Source organism: Volvox carteri (assembly GCF_000143455.1).
Source record: "Volvox carteri f. nagariensis unplaced genomic scaffold VOLCAscaffold_77, whole genome shotgun sequence".
Taxonomy (NCBI): domain Eukaryota; kingdom Viridiplantae; phylum Chlorophyta; class Chlorophyceae; order Chlamydomonadales; family Volvocaceae; genus Volvox; species Volvox carteri.
In genome coordinates this window covers 546,302-563,217 of record NW_003307620.1, presented here as the reverse complement: position 1 = coordinate 563,217, position 16,916 = coordinate 546,302, and the positions used below count along the sequence as shown (strand labels likewise).

Below are 16,916 nucleotides of genomic sequence, written 5' to 3'. Positions count from 1 at the left end.
AGGGAAGTGTGTCCCGTAGGGCCCCCCCTTCCGCATTCCGGCGCCGTGCCGGCGGCCAACCCCGCCTCACTCCCTCCCCCTCCTGCTTTTGAAGCTGTCTGCCCAATGGTCTTCCGCCGTACTCTACTTGGCACTACACACAAGCGGGCTCCCCCCCACCCCACCCCACACACAACACCATGTGACCTGCAATGGCCGTAGCTTCTACTGCCGTATTTGCTGCCGCTGCCGCACGGTTGATACTGCCATACGTGCTACTGCCATGCTGCTACTGCGAGACCCAAACTGAATGTTAATTCCCCCCCTTCCCCCTTCCCTCCTACACATGACGACGGCAAGGGGCGTGACGGGAGGTAAAGCGGTTGTGGTGGTGGTGCTTGTACGACAATTTCCGTTATCGAACAGGGAACTGCAGCGGCGCCGTCACCAGCAAGCTAGCCTTCTGTGCCGCCACCGCCGGCGCCGCCACCGACGAACAACCCGCGGCGGCACCGCCCACTGCTGTACGAGAAGTCGCCGCCACCGCCGCCGCAGCGACCGCCACCGCCACCGCCGCAGCACCTTGTCCCCCACTGCCTGCCGCTGCCGTCATGCCGTTCACCGGCGGCGACGGCGCTGCAACGGGGGCAGTTACGCTGCCGCTGCCGCCGCCGCCCCGGCTGGCCGGCCGCAGCAGGGGGAGTGGCAGCGCAGGCTTTGCAGCCCCAGCCGCCGCCGCCGCTGCCGCCTGCTGCTGCGGCTGCCTCGACTGGTACTTCGGCCAGTAGCTCTGTATCAGAGGGTGCTGCAGCAGCCTCTCCGCTGAGCTCCGGTTGATGGGGTCCAGCTGCAGCGCCTCCAGCAAGAAGGACCTGGCCTCGCGGGACAGCAGGTGACCGCGGCCACCGCAGTCCGCGAACAGCCAGGGGCTCCCCGCCGCGTCCAGCTGCGAGAGCAGCTCCCGCTGCAGCCGCGCCATCTCGGCAGGTGTGTCCGCCAGGAAGGGCTGGCAGCCCGTGAGCGCCTCGAAGGTCAGGACTCCGAGACTCCAAACTGAAAGCGGGAGGGGCCCGGGGGGTGGAGGGGTTTCAGAACCAGGTGGTGGTGGGAACCAGTTTAATACTAGGTGATGCGGACTTGGGGCTGTACTGCACACCGAACTTTCAAACTTCTTCTCTTATTCGTTAAATTGCTGCACCCCGCTAATCCTATGACGACTACCACAGGAGCCTGGGGGGAAGAGAGCAGCTAGAGAGCCTCAGGAGCGCCATGTGGGCGCACGAACACACACACATATCCTCTTAGCGCTAAACACCACCAAGTGAAAAAGACCCGCATGTGTCATATCGTGCAATCGTACCAGTGTTTTACATGGCTGCTTCCTGTTCCACCCTAACCCCCATCCAAACCCTCTTGCTGCACCATATCCTACACGACACATACACCTCACCATCAGCTTTCTCGTCGTACTGTGGCAGCTCCTCCTCACTCATTCCGTTGTACAGCACTTGGTGGAAGACCTCCTCAGCTGTGGGTTTGTTGAGGACCTCCGGGGCCTTATGTGGGGGAGGGGCGGGTGGGGGGTGGGAGGGAGGGAGGTTGGCGGTGAAACCCGAAACTCCGTGACTTCCCCACCCCCCTCTCTCTCTCCCTCCCTCCGTAAACACACGTACACGCACACGCACGCGCGGGGTAGCCTGACAGCCCCAGAGAGACAGACGGACAGACAGACAGTCATGCAGGCAGGCTGAGTGGATGGAGGAAAAAGCGATACACATCAAACCACTCAGAAACTGACGACGCGTAACTTACAGGTGTGCCGTTAGATATTGTTCAAATAGCAACTAACGAACTAACTAACACACACGGCGGCATACAGCGCATTCTGAAAACTGAGCGGAACCGCAAAAAGCGAAATCAGCATCTTCCAGCTTGGTGCTTAACATTATTGCTTTGGAAGAACACAATACTTCAGATATTTCTCGTATGTTAAAACTACGTTTCTAACTAACTGTCAGTCTGACGACCAGGTGGCGTGAAATGGCATGAACGTTTTTTCAGCGATTTGAGGTAAACATGCAAATATAAATGAAAACGTGGTTTTTCTCTTAACTCCTGATCAGAGATTCGAGCCAGTTCATGCTAAAATTCTAATAAAGATCCTTTTGGTCGATGTGATACTTAGGGTTGGACGGTGCCTCAGAGATTCGCTGTATACTTTTTACCGGGCAGGTACAGGCGGATACACGTGCCTGGCTGGCTGCCGCGTAACCACCTTCGCTGCCCAGGGAAAACCCTGCAACTGCAATCGAAACTGGAACTGCAACTGCCACTGCAACAGCAACTGCAATAGTAACCGCAACCATTATTGTGGCAACCATGCCTACGACACCACGAATACCCTGACAACCATAACCGTCAATCCCTTGTACAGTCGAAACCGGCCCTCCACCTCCACCAACCACCCCCGTTCGCGCATGCAATCCCTCACCCACCCCCAAACCTCCGCTCCCGTTACACTCCCCCACCTCCACCCCACCCCACCATGTACTCCAGAGCCCCCGCTCGGTTGTTGAGACAGCGCTGGGTCTTGTTTACGGCATCAGAGAAGTCAACCAGGGTAACCCCGCCCCCGCCCTCCGAGGGGTGGCAGAGCGTGTGCTCGGGTTTTATTTGGCGGTGTACGACTCCGCGTCTGTGCAGGTCCGCTAAGACGAGGGTGAGCGGGATGAGGACGTCAGGCACCAGCACCGCCTCGGACAGGCGGCCCCCGCTGTTGGCGATCATCTCAATTAGCGTGGAACCTGCAACCGGATGTGCGGTGGGGTGCGAGGAGGGGAATGCATCTGTCTGTCTGTTTGTCTGTCCGTGTCGGTCTGCCTGTCTGTCGGTATACGTGTGAAGAGGGAGGCAAAGGTGAGCGGGTGGGGGTCCGAAAGGAAAGCATACAGACGCTCAACGCACAGCTACAGACAGACAGACAGACAACAGAGCAAGGGAAGAGCCACCGCAGTACGGACAGGACTGGAGGCAGCGGCTCCGCAGTGCACCGGGTGCCCACCCGCAGGAACTGTACTACAACACCAACAACATGATATGCAACGCTGAACGAACACAAAACAAACCCCCTCAACCCCCCTCACACCCGACCCGGCCTCAAACCACCCAAACCACCTCCTGGACTGCCGGCCTAATTCCAGAGTATCCGTCTCCCATCTGGTATCTGTCTCTGCTGCACTCGTCTTTGGTTCCTCTTTAAACCCCCCCTCTGGCCCCACCGGGACATCGCTCCAGCACAATGTAGACGGAGTCCTCGTCCTCGAACTGCTGTATGAGCTGCACCACCCCGGGCACCCCGCTCAGGGCCCGCAGCTGGGCCACCTCCACCTCCAGCTTGGCCCGCAGGGAGGAGGACATGCGGGCCTTCATGAAGGTCTTCAGAACCACGGGTCGGTTGCTGGTGCGGTCCTGGGCTGCCATGATGGTGTGCAGCCTGAAGGGGGTAGGGGGCAAAGAAGGGGGTAGGGAGGAAGGGAGGGAAAGGAAAGGGAGGGAGGAAAGGGGGTGAAGACCTGTATTAGTGGGAAGAGTGCATATGGCAACAAGGAAGCAGCGTCAGTGAGCACCGGTTGGGGGGTGCCGGGGGGGTGTGAATGTGGACGGGTAGGAAGGGCATATATTTGGTAAGAAAAGGAACGACCAGCAGTTTAATGACCAACTACCAACTACCACCAATAACGCAACTACTTCAATCCCCATCACCACCAGGACACCAATGTGGGCCCCCCTCCGTCCCCCACCCCCCAGGTTATTGTTGTGCTGGCGTGTTGATGTTGTTGATAGGATAAACAAAGTCTGGCATGAGTGCAAATTTGGCAATGGGGGAGTGCAAGTCAGCTAATGATGCTGCTGCTGTTGCGCATGGGCAAGCAGATACATGTCTGTCTGTCTGTCTGCCTACATATAGACGGTGGCTATTACGTCGGCAGCTGGATAGCCGGGGTTGGGTAGGTGCGGGTTGGAGGGGGGGACGCTAACACGGGACCGAAACACAGCACAGGCGGACCGCGGGCCCCTCCGTCCGTCCGTCCGTCCGTCAGGGCCTCCTGCTCCTCCCTTTCCCCCTCCCCCTCCCCTCAGCCACAGACACGCAGACTGACTGAGCAGTCGCCACTCAGCCGCCGCACTGGGAACCTCAGCAGCTGCCGGGGGGGACAGCAAACAGATGAAAAAACACTTCCCCCTTCTCTCCCCCTTTTCCCCTCCCTTCCTACTCCTCCAGTAGCAGTAGCGATAACAGTAACAAAAGCAATACAAGCAGCAGGTGTACATGTTTCTGGCCAGTACGGACGCATGAAAATCACTTATGAGGGGCAATTTCCGTTTGTATGGCCCACAGACCCACACCCGTGCCGCCGGCCGCACCCTCCCTCACCGTTCACGGCTGAACATGCGGCCCCCGGCTCCGCCACTCGGCCCAACCCTAACTGCTTCCCAAGAACACCATAAACGCAATCAACTACTCCCTTACCGACCTTAACAACCAACTAACGGCGGCCAACAAAGTGAACTAACAGATCAACCGACTCCGATTAACCGACTTCATTCGTTATTCCCTACCGACCTGGATCTGTGAAGTGCGCGGAGATGGCGGTACCGGGTTTTGCTGCCATCGGCACTGCTGCTAGCGGGTTCTGCCGCTGCGGAAGATGAGGAGCTACGGACCGAGCCGACTTCCACGCTCGTCTTCGAGCGAGCAAAGTCACATCCCACGCGCCGCGTCCTTCTTGTCACGACCCTAGAAGGCCCAGAAACCTGCTTAACACTGAGAGGTGGGATTGGGGTTAAAGAGACATTCGCAAACAGGACGATGTGTCAGCAAGAGCCTCGCGCGAGCAACGGGCCGGGGCCATGACCATGACTTTGCGAGCGGGATACATAATAAAACATCAAGTAGGTGATCAAGTTATTTATTGTTCATAAATCTTACGTGTCTCTATCATCACTCGACGAGCGCCGGCCCCTCACAGGGCTGGATGTGGAGGGTTGCGGGTCTGTAAGGGAACGTCGCAGGGAAGACAGCTGTGGGCTGTTTGCGAATTCGGTCTTGCTCTTGCGATTGAAGAGACGGTTGAAGAAGGCCATGTTAAGGCAGGGCGCGCCCGGCGACACTCAGGGGGTGCCCAAGTAGCCTTCAATCTAGGTTCACTGCCGCGCTTGCGCCGCGCCTAGCCGGTTACCAGCAACTCCAGTTAAACTGGTCCACACCCAGATTAATTTGCGGCTCGAAGCAGTCTCAGATAATCACTCGAGGCCGCCACCGCGCAAAATGCTGTTGCTGATTACCAGGAGAGATTACCCTCTGCCGGTGACCCGACTTAAGTGCGATTGAGCATTAGGCAAATCGAGGTAGGTAGAGAGTTCCAACAGTTGAGATATCCATACCAGATATCATATATTACCAGACAGATTCAGCAGCTGATTGTTATCCGACGTTTAGTTGTGACACGAATTACATCAGCATAAGTTAAAAACATCTAATAAGTCATGTTAACGCCAATGCTGAGCAGGGGCAGCCCGTGTACTACAGTCCTTCCTCCTCTGGCCTATGCCTGCCTAGATAATAAAAAGGTGTATAGCTTCTTACAACCATGCCTTTGACCTGCAGACCTTATTGCACTGAGTGCAAAGATACATTGGAGATATTCTACCAATTATTGTACGGTGTTTGAGACATATAAGTTTCTCTTGGAGCCGACATTTTGCATTGCATAGTACGGATCTTGGATACGTTTTGTTCTCCAACGCTGGTTCAGTCGGATTTTCAGTAGGCACCGGGGGTTCCCCAATCTGAAGGTTTCAAAGCCGAACAGCATTTCCAAGGATACAAAACCATGTCTGAGAAGTCGCTGCAAGCTCAAGCCGATGCGGGGCGCCTTGGATTGCAACGGCAACTGTCTATCGCACTTCCTTATGGCTTCTCCTACCCGTTTTTGCTGCATGGGTTGCATCTGCTGATTGCCTATTTGACACATTCCTGTTGGGCGATCCTTGGCGATGGAAAACGGACGTCGCATTTGCACCAAATTTGCAGAGGTACACTGCGCAAAGGAAGGCGACAAACTGCGCTAAGGGCGTACTGTCGCCGAGTGTGTGTGTCAGCAAAGTAACAGTAGCCGGTCCACTATGCGGGTGTCGGTCACCCACCACGTGCCCACAATCCGTGGCGGTCTTCACGGCCTGTACCCCACAACAGGTTATGTGCCGTTATGTTGGTAAAAGGCTTATCATGCTACTAAACACGTGTGCCTCATTTCTCTCGTAACCCAAACCTCCTCCAAACCACACCCGCGGCGGCCTGTACATCTATGGACCTACAGCACTGTACGTCATGGCAATGTGCCCAAGCCTAACCATCTGCGGTGTGGCTGTTGCTGTGGCGGCTTTGCAGTAGCTGTGGCTGTGCTGACCCGGTGAGGTGAGGTTGGTCAGCCAATCTGTCATCTGGAACGACCGTCCGAGAAGAAGAATGGTACGACGGTCCAGCCACACAGTGAGAGCGACATAGAGCCCCTTACCACAACAAGAACAACTACGATTGAAAGAGGTGTAATCGCTCCCTGTTCCCAAACCGGAAGGCGGGAACCGAAGTACCAGAGAACCCACGCTTCAAAAAGCCCCTCATCGACATCACAGGGTGTCGAAGCGATTACGACATCAGCGGGTATGACATCCCGTACGGCATCACGCGGGTACGGCATCACGCATGGCACAGTACGACGCAGCAGCGCGCGACTTCCGATTTCACGTATGAATCTGTACAGCAAAAACACCATACGTACACGTTGCTGACAAAACAAGAATGCCGTACAAGCCTAAAACAAATGCCGTACTTCCTTAGCCCTTACCCCTGACATAACCCTCATGGGTATCATCCAGTGGTCCACTCGGGCCCACCGGTCTTGCAGCTGAGTAGTTGGCTATTGCCAGAGACCACGTGCCGAAAGACTGTGTGTATCGCAGTACTCGACGCCACTTGGTTTTGTCAACGTCCAGGCACCTCCTAGCGACTTACCGTGTTGCAGTCTACACAACCTTAGAGATCTTAGGATCAACTCCCAGCTACCTCTGAGATTGCAGTTCCAATAATGCATTTAAGGCTTTAAACATGCTGCCTGCCCTTGCATGAAGGGGCCAAGAAGGCATCACGATGAAGCACGTGACAGGCCTCTGTAGGAAAGCGCCATGCTAATCGTTAGGGTTCATCATCTAGAAGTGTTGTGTTGCTTTCGCTTTAAACCCCGCCTCCACACCGCTTCTTTGCCGAGTACTATCTATCGAGCCTGTTAACCAGGTCATGTTCATGTGCTGCACGGACTTGCCAGGCCTCCTTACTAATGAACTAAGAGGCTTACGCCCCAGCTGTGTTGCCCTATTAGGCAACAACGAATGCTAGTCCATGCACCCCGGGGGAGCTTACCTGAAAAGCAAGCACTTGAGGCCAAACACCCTTGAGGCTGCTGCCCGCAGCACTAGCCGCAAATCGACTAACCTCGACGGCAGCAGGAATCACCATCGCCACCATTTCCTCCCCCTTCCCCCGCAACCCACAACATCCTCCCGCCGCTACTGCCCCGCTACTGCATTAGCCTCACCCCGGACACAACAGCACCAGTGCATCAATGCCATACACGGCATGTCATCGTACAGTTCTGCCGTGCTTTCAGATCAAAGCAGGGACACATCCACTGCATGTGTCCGGGCTGTAAAGACGGCAGTCGAGGGAGGGAAGATCCTAACACAAAGATGAGGTCGGGAATCAAGAATTTGCTCGTTTCAGGCCGTATGCATGGTATGATATCTGTGTAGACATGCGTGAGTTGAGGACCTATATATGTATGTTTTGTACGTTTGTATGACATGCAGCATGTGTTACTCCATCCACCGCCGCCAAACACCTCTGAACCGCCCCCGGCTGGTCACCAGAGTTGTCAGCGCTGCTGGGGGCTGGGGCCCGCATTCCGACATGATATGTGGATGGTGCGGCTTACTGGTACTATAACTGAATTGGATGGGGTGGTTACTGTGGGGACAGCCAAGCAGGGTGGAGATAGCAGTAAAACGGCGGTGGTGGCGGTAGTGGAAGTTCAGAGGCTCGAGGACTCTAACAGCCAGTCTGCTGTTGCTGTCGCTGCAACCATTAATTGTGAAGACGGCCCGTCCCCTCGAAGACTGCCGGCGCTGGATCGACTGCTGGTGCTGCCGGCGGCCACGGGTTGATGTGCACTCCGTACGACAACACCGCTGCAACTGCGGCGCCACTGGTGGCGGCATTGCCATCCCAGACGATGGTGGCACGGGGCCGCCGATGGCAACGGCCTGGGACACGAGCCTCCGGAGATCCACCACATTGCCCCCCCATTGCCGCCACTGCTACTGCGTGGTGAGCACTGCACGGTCTCCACCACGGGCCCCGGACAAACCGGATGCCAAACCAGCTGTTTCATAGGACGATTTCCGCCCGTGCCGCCAAGGCTGATGTCAGCAGGCAGGGCCCCAAGAGTAGGCCATTCCGCCACCGCTGCCAGTCCCAGCGACACCGTGCAGTCCATGCAGCCCTGCCTCTACTGCCAACCTCCGAGTGCATGCAGTACATTACCCTTGCAGTGCGGACAGATGATATCACATCCCAACCACTGGTTGATGCAAACACGGCCCGTCGGCACCTCTAACGGACCTTTCTTAGACCCGTGGGAGTGTGCAGTCATGCTACATAACATTGCATGTGCTGTGTGGTCTCCAGCCAGTTGCTACACATATGGCTGAAGGGGATCTGCACCGCAGATTCACCTTACCGTGTCTGCTGCTGCGAAATGTAAACAGCTGCTGTGCTGGACAGCTGCGAGCATATTCTTGCCTGAGCCATGAACACGTGAGATGCAGGCAGAATATTATGTTACAATCAATCGCCGATGACGTGGAAAGCCGTCAGACGTAATAAAAACTCATTGACAAAAAAGCTAATGATGAGATGTTTTTTGCTTCTCCGAAAGCCGGGCGTCACCAAGACGGCTATCCCTGTTAGGAGTCTCTCTCTTCCGTGAAGACCAAAACTAACGTCGTTGCTAAAACATTTACTCGAACTCGAGAAAACCCGTTTTTTTAACCAGCTGTGAAAAACAAATCCTGCCTCCGCCGACATGTGATGCGATGTTTGCGCAGATACGGATTCAAAATCCGTTGATGTTCGCCCTTGAAGAAATCACATCACAATTCTTCAATCTTTCAACAACGACCGAGTGCACGCAAATGTGCACAACGAGGGCAACTCTTTTTTCTTTTCCGGTATGCAATCAAAACAACGCACACACATAAGCCTCATGTTTCATATCACTCCACGCCACGCTTTCACGTAGATGGCTCCTCGAGGGAAGAGATAAACGGCTGCTAAGTCCCGGCAAAACCATCACACACAAATTCAACTCGTTTTAATATTTATTCATCCCGGCACCTATCCCCTGTGGGAAGGACACAACACAATCACAGCACCGACTTCCAGCAGCACCGTTGCGTCAACAAAGCCTCGCAAAGACGCAATAATCAAGTCGGTACCCCTTCCGCCAACAGCCCTGTCACTGTCCAGTACGGAACCAGGCTAGGTCGCAGAAAAGAGTCGGCGATCTGATTAGATTATTCATCGCGCAAGTTTGCTCCTCCTCATCCCGTTCGTCGGCCTCCTCAACCACGACGAGGCTACAGGAGAAGCAACGATCGCCTGACCCCTCTACACACACTCCCCATCGCCACCGGCTCAGCACAATCACAGTGTGGTGGAACCCCGCAAAAAAACTATTGAGCCTTCTGTCTCTCTCTCGCAGTAGCAAGACACGCTCGGGCCTACTTCGCTGTGTGAAAGGCAGTGACGTGCTACACGCGCAGACGGCACCAGCAGTCGACACTAACCAGAGCAGCCAATCCGGCCCAGCAGCCAACCGGAAAAGACTGACCAGCTCAGCATCGCCGTCCGTCACCGCAATCGCCACACACACATCTCATCACATCAAGAGGCAGGCGAGATTGCAGAAGAGGTGACGCGGGGATCACATAACTAGGAGATACATAATAAGGTTCGAAGGGAAGACGGGGGCAGGAGGGTAGTATACAGGTTGCAATAGCGGTAGCTGTAGCACCGCGCAGCAAACCCTAAGAAATAGGGACACGGGGGCGTCGTACCAACCACTTCACAAGCTGGAAGGGTGACATAAGAAGACATCCCCCCAGTCCCCACGTCCCTGCTGCCCATCATCCCACATTTTCTCCTCCACCTCCTCTTCCGCACTCCTCGTTGCCTCGCAAAGGGCCCGAACTGTACTGCTCTTCCTCCTAACCTCTTAGGTGGTGGACGGTTCCGGCTCAGGCTCGCTGCCGTTGCCGTCGGTCTCGGAATCCGACGACGCGGCAACTGACAGGAAGGACGCGGCGTGGTGCAACGGCGTGGTGGGCGAGCCGGGCACCGCCAGCTTCTCAGCCAGCGTGTAGTAGGCAACTTTGCCGCCGCACGGGGAGACCTGGCAGGCGGCGCCCTGCAGCCGGTAGCCCGACACCAGCCCGCCCATCGCGGTGCCCCACGCGCCATCGTCCATATCGACCTTGTCCACGGACAAAGTCACCGAGACTTTGCCTGGCCGGAAAATCTTAACCACCTTCGACAGAAGCTCAACGGGGTCTGCCACCAGATCCTCCCCAAAACCCGAAAACTCCACGCTCGCATAGCTCTGATGCGCCTCAGGCGTCACATGTATGGTGATCAGACCGGTGCCGTCGATGCCATTCATGCTGTAGCCGCACGGCTCGAAGACGTAGTCGTCCACTTGAGCGCGAGGCTTGAGCGCAATGATGCCAGTATCGCGAGTCGTCTGCTCCGCGCTCACGAACCGCCCGTCGCGGAAGAACTGCTGCGCTGCCTCGGGGCTCAGCTCCGTCATGCACACCTCCATGTTGTAGGTGGGCTTGAAGGCGGAGTCCAGTGAGCGCATATCGTCCGCCAGGTAGACGTGCCACTGCAGGCCCTGATACGGCTCCCCGAGCACAAAGGCGGTGCCGCTGCCAGCGGGGCACATAGCGCCCACATGCTCGTCCAAGAAGCCGACCTCGTGCTCGAAGGCCGTGTACGGAAATGGCTGATAAATTATTATACAAGGCAAAGAGAAAGGCAGGGAAATGGTGTGGGGAATGTTACAAAGTATGGACATCAGTGATGAAGTATACAGATTCAAAAACATTTCAAAAAGCTTAACAATTCGGTATCCAATATATCTGCAAAGGGAGGGATGCATGTCGTTACGTTGGGCGCCGGTGGGGCTGCACAGCGGTACCTAGGCCTACGATAGATTGGAATGAACCTGACGTCATCATCACCATCATCATCAGGGAGCAAAAAAACGCAACCCACAACAAGGTGGCCATGGAAAGGCATACTACACTGTATGTAAGTATGTATGCACGTACATCATGTATTAGTCATAGCAAAACATTACCCCATGAACTTCCCCAATCGCCCCAATCGCAGACTACTTCTCAATCGTAGACCTTACTCCCTCCACCGCTCCACACAACATCAGCAACCACACACACCGCGTACCTGGTTCTCGGGGAACAGGAAGCTAGCGCGGGTGTACTTGCAGCGCCGGGGCTCCAGTCCCAAGGCACGAGCCACCTCCAGCAGCCGGGGCACAGAGTTCAGCAGGCGGGTGGTGCCGCACGTCTTGAGAATCCACTTCGTGGGGTAGACGAAGAGGCTGCTCTCAGAGAGCACGTACGCGTCCATCTGTTCGTTGCCGCGCGAGGAGACGATGCAGCAGCGCGCGAGTGTCATGAGCTCGTCCAGGACATCGCGTGGGATGGCGCGCAGCCCATTCGCAGGCGCGTTGGCACCGAGGCGGAAATCCACCTCGATGCGCTTCTCGCTACCCTCGAAAATCGGCGCGGCCAGCACGGAGTCGGTCATCATTTTCAGGTGTTGATTGCTTGCGGGCTTTGGGGAGACCACAGGAGCTGTGTGCTGTGTTGGAAAGAATCACTCTCTCTACTAAACGACTAAACTGTTTTGCGGGACAAAACTATTGCAGCTCGCTCAGCTGGTTCCCTCGAGAAAAGCTAATGTTAGCTGGGAAACTTGACGCACTGCAAGCAGGCATGAAGAAGGGGCACAAGGGCACAATTAAAGACATTATGCAAACACGCGCGATTAGAAATGCACGAGCGTAAAATAAGGTCACACGCGGTTAGCAGGCCGAACGCGGGATTGCAGGTACGCAGGCACGCTGCGCCGTCACTACCTACGGATACAGGCGCCCTAGAAGATTTGTTAATACAGCGACAGAACACACACAACATGTGTAGCCAAGGTTTACGGTCGGCGCGTTGCTGCGATGCGCTTGCAGGTATGGGCCAAGCGCCAAGAAGAGTCGGCGAGGCGACTGGCAACGACGCAATTCCAGACAAGACAACCGAGCCAGCGCAAGCACAGGAACTAATAGCAACCCAAATGAACAAATAAAAGCGCCCTTTCAATTGCACAAGCTCTAGAACACGCCCAGAAGTATACTCACATCGGCGAAAGCAGCGGAGAACTTGGCGATAACGGCTGGACGATCGACAGCTACGGGCTCAGCTAGCGGCTCAAATACGCGCATACTGCTGCTAACAGGCATAGGAGACGCTCATCTGTCAACGCAGAAGAAGCGGCGCGCGGGATCACGAGGTAGGATATAACAAAGTGTTGTCAGGTTCAAGACGCGAATTGAAAGCAATGGATAAGGGGATAGCGCAAATAGCTTTTGAACATCGCCGCCGTCTTTGCGGACTATAAGGGGCCGTCCAAACATTGGCTCCAGGGAGGCCCAACAAACCGAAGCCTCTCTTTCGCCAAACCTTTATGATGGCACTTTTTCCTCTGAATCTAATTAACAGTCTAAGTAACATTTTTTAACGCTCCCAACTACGGCGCTTGCTATGCGCTTCTTTCTGGCAAGGCGAGAACACTTGCATCCATCTGGTCAATTTGCCGATGAACGAGCAGTCGTCGTGGTTTATAATCCTAAGCACAACATAGTGCCCTTGATATCAAAACACTAGTTAAGGGAGAGCGGTGCAGGTTTGTCTTTAATCAATCTTCCATGGTCTTCTGTTTCCAAAGCGAAGTGCAGCTGGGCACGAAGGGAAATACTTGAATAAATTCAGTGCTAAGAATATGAAATTGAATGGAAAGTCTTTGTTAGTGCGCAGCTGCCTGGTAGCACAGCGCATTCAGAAACGGCGTTAACTTCCTGTCAACGTCCCGATGGCCTGCACTCATCTCGTTCCCAATAGCATGGGTTTTTCCACAACATCTCCATTAACACGTTAGTAAGTAGACAGCAGATGCAAGCAGTTGCTCATCGCCTCAGTGGTGAACGCCCTACGGGTTCCATCACGTCGAACGAGCGAACCGTGCGAGCGCCTCCCTAGTTGCACGCATGATTTGGAGACCGTTTCGCGCTATTTAAATGAAGTATGTCAGCGCTGCGTGTTGGCTTACTATTCCAATGTGAATGGCAATCAAGAAATCCGCGGGATCGCTCCTTGTGCGTCGTTGCAACGTCTGGCTCCTCAAATCCCTCCGACCCTAGGTGGCCCGGTGAGGACACCAAGTCACCTGTGAATTTACGGCTGGAGGCAGGAGAAAAACATGATGGCAAAAAATGTAAATTATAGCCGTGCCCGCGCCTATGACCCGCACACCCGAATCGCCGCCACCGTAATGAATCACCCGAGTGACCCAACCGCTGCCGCAACTGCCGTTGCAGCTGCCAGCAAGTTAAGGCTGCCAGCAACGGCTGCGGTGGAAGCTGCTGCTTTAAACCATCTGGCCTGGCCTCCGCCGCCACACGCACCCTCTGACCCGCTCAGGCTCCGAAACCAATTGGAACTCTGTTGTCCAATCTCCGCCATCACTTACACGCCGCAGCAGACCCAACTGGCTGCACCCAACAATTGCACCGCCCGTTTTAGATTCGGGAGGGGGTTTCGGAGCCCGGGAGGGTTGTGCCCAGATCGGTAAGGAAGGGGATCACAGAAAGGCGGTCGACACAGCAGTCCACACAGTGTATAATACACATACGACATTGATCATCTATGAGAGCACCACAGCCACAGCTTGTTCGGAAATGCGGCACACGGACACAAACACTCGGGAAGTAATATTGCAAAGGAAAGAAGCCCGTTGTGCATTGAGGGGCCAGGTGCGTGTGTTGGTGGTGCGATATGTAGGAGCGCTGGGGACTTCTCCTAGCAGGCTTCTCACCTGAACTAACTAACCTTTTGCCAGGGATGGTGGCATTTGGCCGCACAAAGGGTGCCGTGTCCTTCACGTGTACGCGCGAACTCGCGTCATTTTACGTCTCGGTGATCGGTTGTTGTCGGCGTTACTTCCGTTGCTTTTTCCGTTGCTGGCGGTGTACGGGGAGCTTCAATGGACGGATTGGGCGAAACACGAACGATGCCATTATTCAGTTTTCCCATCAGTGTGCCATGAACAACATCATGATATCAAAATGCAATAGATTAAGGAAAGCATGGTATCTCGACGTCGCGCCCTACGTCGCTTGCAGCCTACTGCAGAACTACTAATCTGCATTGTCAAAAAATCTGCGTAGTTAATTCATTGCGCCTGGTTTACCAACACCGTTATTGTTCTGTTCCCTAGAGGCATCTGTGTCCCTAAATCCTTTGCACCAAAATGTATATTTTTGCCGGCTCATACGAGCGCTTCGTTTTTGGATTCTCGGCTTCAGCCGATTGCTCCGAGGTGCGGCCTCCGTGTAGGCGTCAACCATTGTGTCGGCGCGGCGGCGGTCTGTCGGCAACTCCCCTAACTTGGCTGTTACCATTTCGTGACTGTCTGGACGTACTTGCCGTAGCCCCAAGAGATTGTGAAGCGGTATACTTTTGCGGCGCACAAGGTACGTTTGTCGCGCTTAGAGGAAACCTAGCGCGTCGGGGCCGCACTTTCTGACACATCCTGACCTCCATCTGGAGGTCACCCGATCACCGATTTGGCGGCAGCTCTAGAAGGATGTTTGTGCGCACGCGCCCTTCAGAACGCCTTTTATATTCCGCGTTCGAAGGGCTTCACTGCTACTGATTACTTCTGTTTGGTACGGGAGAAGACGAACTGAGCACCGCTCGCTGTATGCCTTGGGCCCCACTACCCGACGCCACAAATGATCCCTTTCCGAGCCAATCAACCCAAATGACTTCGCCTCCCTCAATCCTATTCCTTTCTCGCAGTCAAGTTCACTATCTGTCATAGAGGCATGTCCCACGAACGCGGGTGTTCCCACCCACCTACCCTCCTACCCACCTACCTACCTACCTACTAACCTCGGGGCTTTCCTGTACATAAACACATACATACTTACGTACATACACATACGCATGCACCCCCTGCAGAGCGCGGTGAAATGCCTGGAGGCTGCAGGGCCCTATGTTGCTTCGGGAGGCGCAGATGACCTCATCCACTTGTACGACATGAAGGTATGTGCGGCCTTCAGTCGTACGATTTGCCTGATGTGACGGTGGCTGCCATGGTGTGGTGGGTAGTGGGAGACCCGGGGCTCCCGGACTACCGGCCGCTTGGTTCCCAGCTGCCACAACATCCCCCCCTCCCCCTCCCCCCCTCCCCCCCTCCCCGGAGAGAACAGGATCAGGAAGTGGTGTTGATAATGTTTTGCTCCCCCCCGCCCCCCACCCCCGCCCCCCACCCCGCCAGGCTGAGAGGGATTTGGGGTTACTCATGAACCCCTGCGATGGTGCCGTACCCTGCTTGCAATTTTACACGCCCCAGGTACGGTGGCGGGTTGCAGGGGGGGCCACCTTAGACAGGTACTGGCGGTAGTGGCCGCAGACACCCCCCGCCGCATCTGAACCCATTCTAATTTCCCTCCATAGACACATACATGCACGCACGCATCCGTATACATACGTACATACATACAGGACATGCGGCCCCCTGACCCTGTCCCCCCTACCCCTCCAGGGCCGTACCGCTCCCAGTCACCTGCTCAGCGGCAGTGCGGACGGGGCCATCAACATTTGGCGGTGCCGGGGCTGGGACCACCTCAAGGTGGGGACAGGGGGGCCGGGGTGTGCGTGTGTATGTATGTATGTCGTTACAGGGTGGTTAAGCTTCACCAGTGGCCCCCTTTCCCGGGGCAGTTCCCTGCTCTCCCCTGCGAGAGAGGCACCCTAATCTGTTCACCCCATCCGACTTCAGAATGTATTCGTTGGGTTCAGCAACTCACCACCAGCATCCAACCAAATCTAGCGGATCAACGGCGCCTCAACTTAGTTCCTGGTCAGCTCGCAAGTTGATATTATCACGTCCTACACCGTCCATAAGATGGGGGCCCAACTCCCATTTCAACATTCCTCAAACACCCGAGGAGTCGGCGGATTTGAACCCGGACACTCCGGGAGCAGAAGTCAGGCCTTAACCTCTGCCAGCCGCCTGCCTTATGCGTATGTATGTATGTGTGTTTTAAGGGAGGAGACGGTTCTCCATTCAGCCAAGGGACGGAAACAAATATCGAAATCTTGCCGGATGACCGGAATTAATAGGCGTACGAGCAGCCGATTGCCGTACGCCACCTCTCCAGATTAGCAGGTGATGAAGGAAAAGGTGGTCAACGTCACCTCACAGCAAAGAGCGTAAGGATCGCAAACAGCAGCATCTGAATTACCCCCCGCTCCCAAACCCCCTCCGCCCGGGTGCTAAGAGAACCGGGGGGCCCCGGGGGGAAAGGCGGGAGAACTCCCCTCGTCATTATCGTGTGTGTGTTTTAATCTGTCACCGGCCACGATCCCCTTCCACCATAATAGGTAATGAGAGGTCATAA

General features: G+C 55.4%; 4 protein-coding genes across 4 annotated transcripts in view; 2 read left to right on the top strand and 2 right to left on the bottom strand.

Annotated features, from left to right (window-relative positions):
- Positions 1–394: 394 nt before the first annotated feature.
- On the bottom strand, positions 395–4,679 carry VOLCADRAFT_119772 (uncharacterized protein; the record flags this gene model as incomplete). Its single annotated transcript, XM_002957644.1, has 5 exons — positions 395–1,032; positions 1,430–1,535; positions 2,524–2,783; positions 3,258–3,472; positions 4,604–4,679. Coding segments are annotated over 5 exons (1,293 nt in total), but the record flags the coding sequence as incomplete, so codon positions are not given.
- A 1,194-nt stretch (positions 4,680–5,873) lies between these two features.
- Positions 5,874–8,259, top strand: VOLCADRAFT_98822 (uncharacterized protein; the record flags this gene model as incomplete). Its single annotated transcript, XM_002957675.1, has 4 exons — positions 5,874–6,075; positions 6,431–6,452; positions 6,587–6,731; positions 7,966–8,259. The coding sequence occupies 4 exons, from the start codon at positions 5,874–5,876 to the stop codon at positions 8,257–8,259; spliced, it is 663 nt and encodes a 220-aa protein (XP_002957721.1).
- A 660-nt stretch (positions 8,260–8,919) lies between these two features.
- Positions 8,920–12,810, bottom strand: VOLCADRAFT_84198 (uncharacterized protein). The gene is made up of 3 exons (XM_002957643.1): positions 12,591–12,810; positions 11,621–12,162; positions 8,920–11,159 (listed from the first exon to the last, which is right to left on the bottom strand). Exons 2-3 carry the CDS (start codon positions 11,987–11,989, stop codon positions 10,371–10,373), a joined length of 1,158 nt encoding a protein of 385 aa, XP_002957689.1. The 5' UTR covers positions 11,990–12,162; positions 12,591–12,810; the 3' UTR covers positions 8,920–10,370.
- A 1,948-nt stretch (positions 12,811–14,758) lies between these two features.
- VOLCADRAFT_119771 (uncharacterized protein) overlaps positions 14,759–16,916 on the top strand; it is a gene marked incomplete at both ends in the record, with an annotated part of 7,432 nt that continues 5,274 nt past the window's right edge. The window contains 5 exons of the mRNA XM_002957674.1: positions 14,759–14,827; positions 14,940–14,981; positions 15,472–15,555; positions 15,791–15,865; positions 16,058–16,144. Of these exons, the coding sequence (XP_002957720.1) occupies positions 14,759–14,827; positions 14,940–14,981; positions 15,472–15,555; positions 15,791–15,865; positions 16,058–16,144 (357 nt within the window). The remainder of the gene's footprint in view (positions 14,828–14,939; positions 14,982–15,471; positions 15,556–15,790; positions 15,866–16,057; positions 16,145–16,916) is intronic.

Coding starts and splice junctions, on each gene's coding strand:
- VOLCADRAFT_84198 (XM_002957643.1), bottom strand. CDS start 11,989: ATGATGACCGACTCCGTGCTGGCCGCGCCGATTTTCGAGGGTAGCGAG. Junction 11,160..11,620: donor TCCTGTTCCCCGAGAACCAG/GTACGCGGTGTG, acceptor ATAATTTATCAG/CCATTTCCGTACACGGCCTT.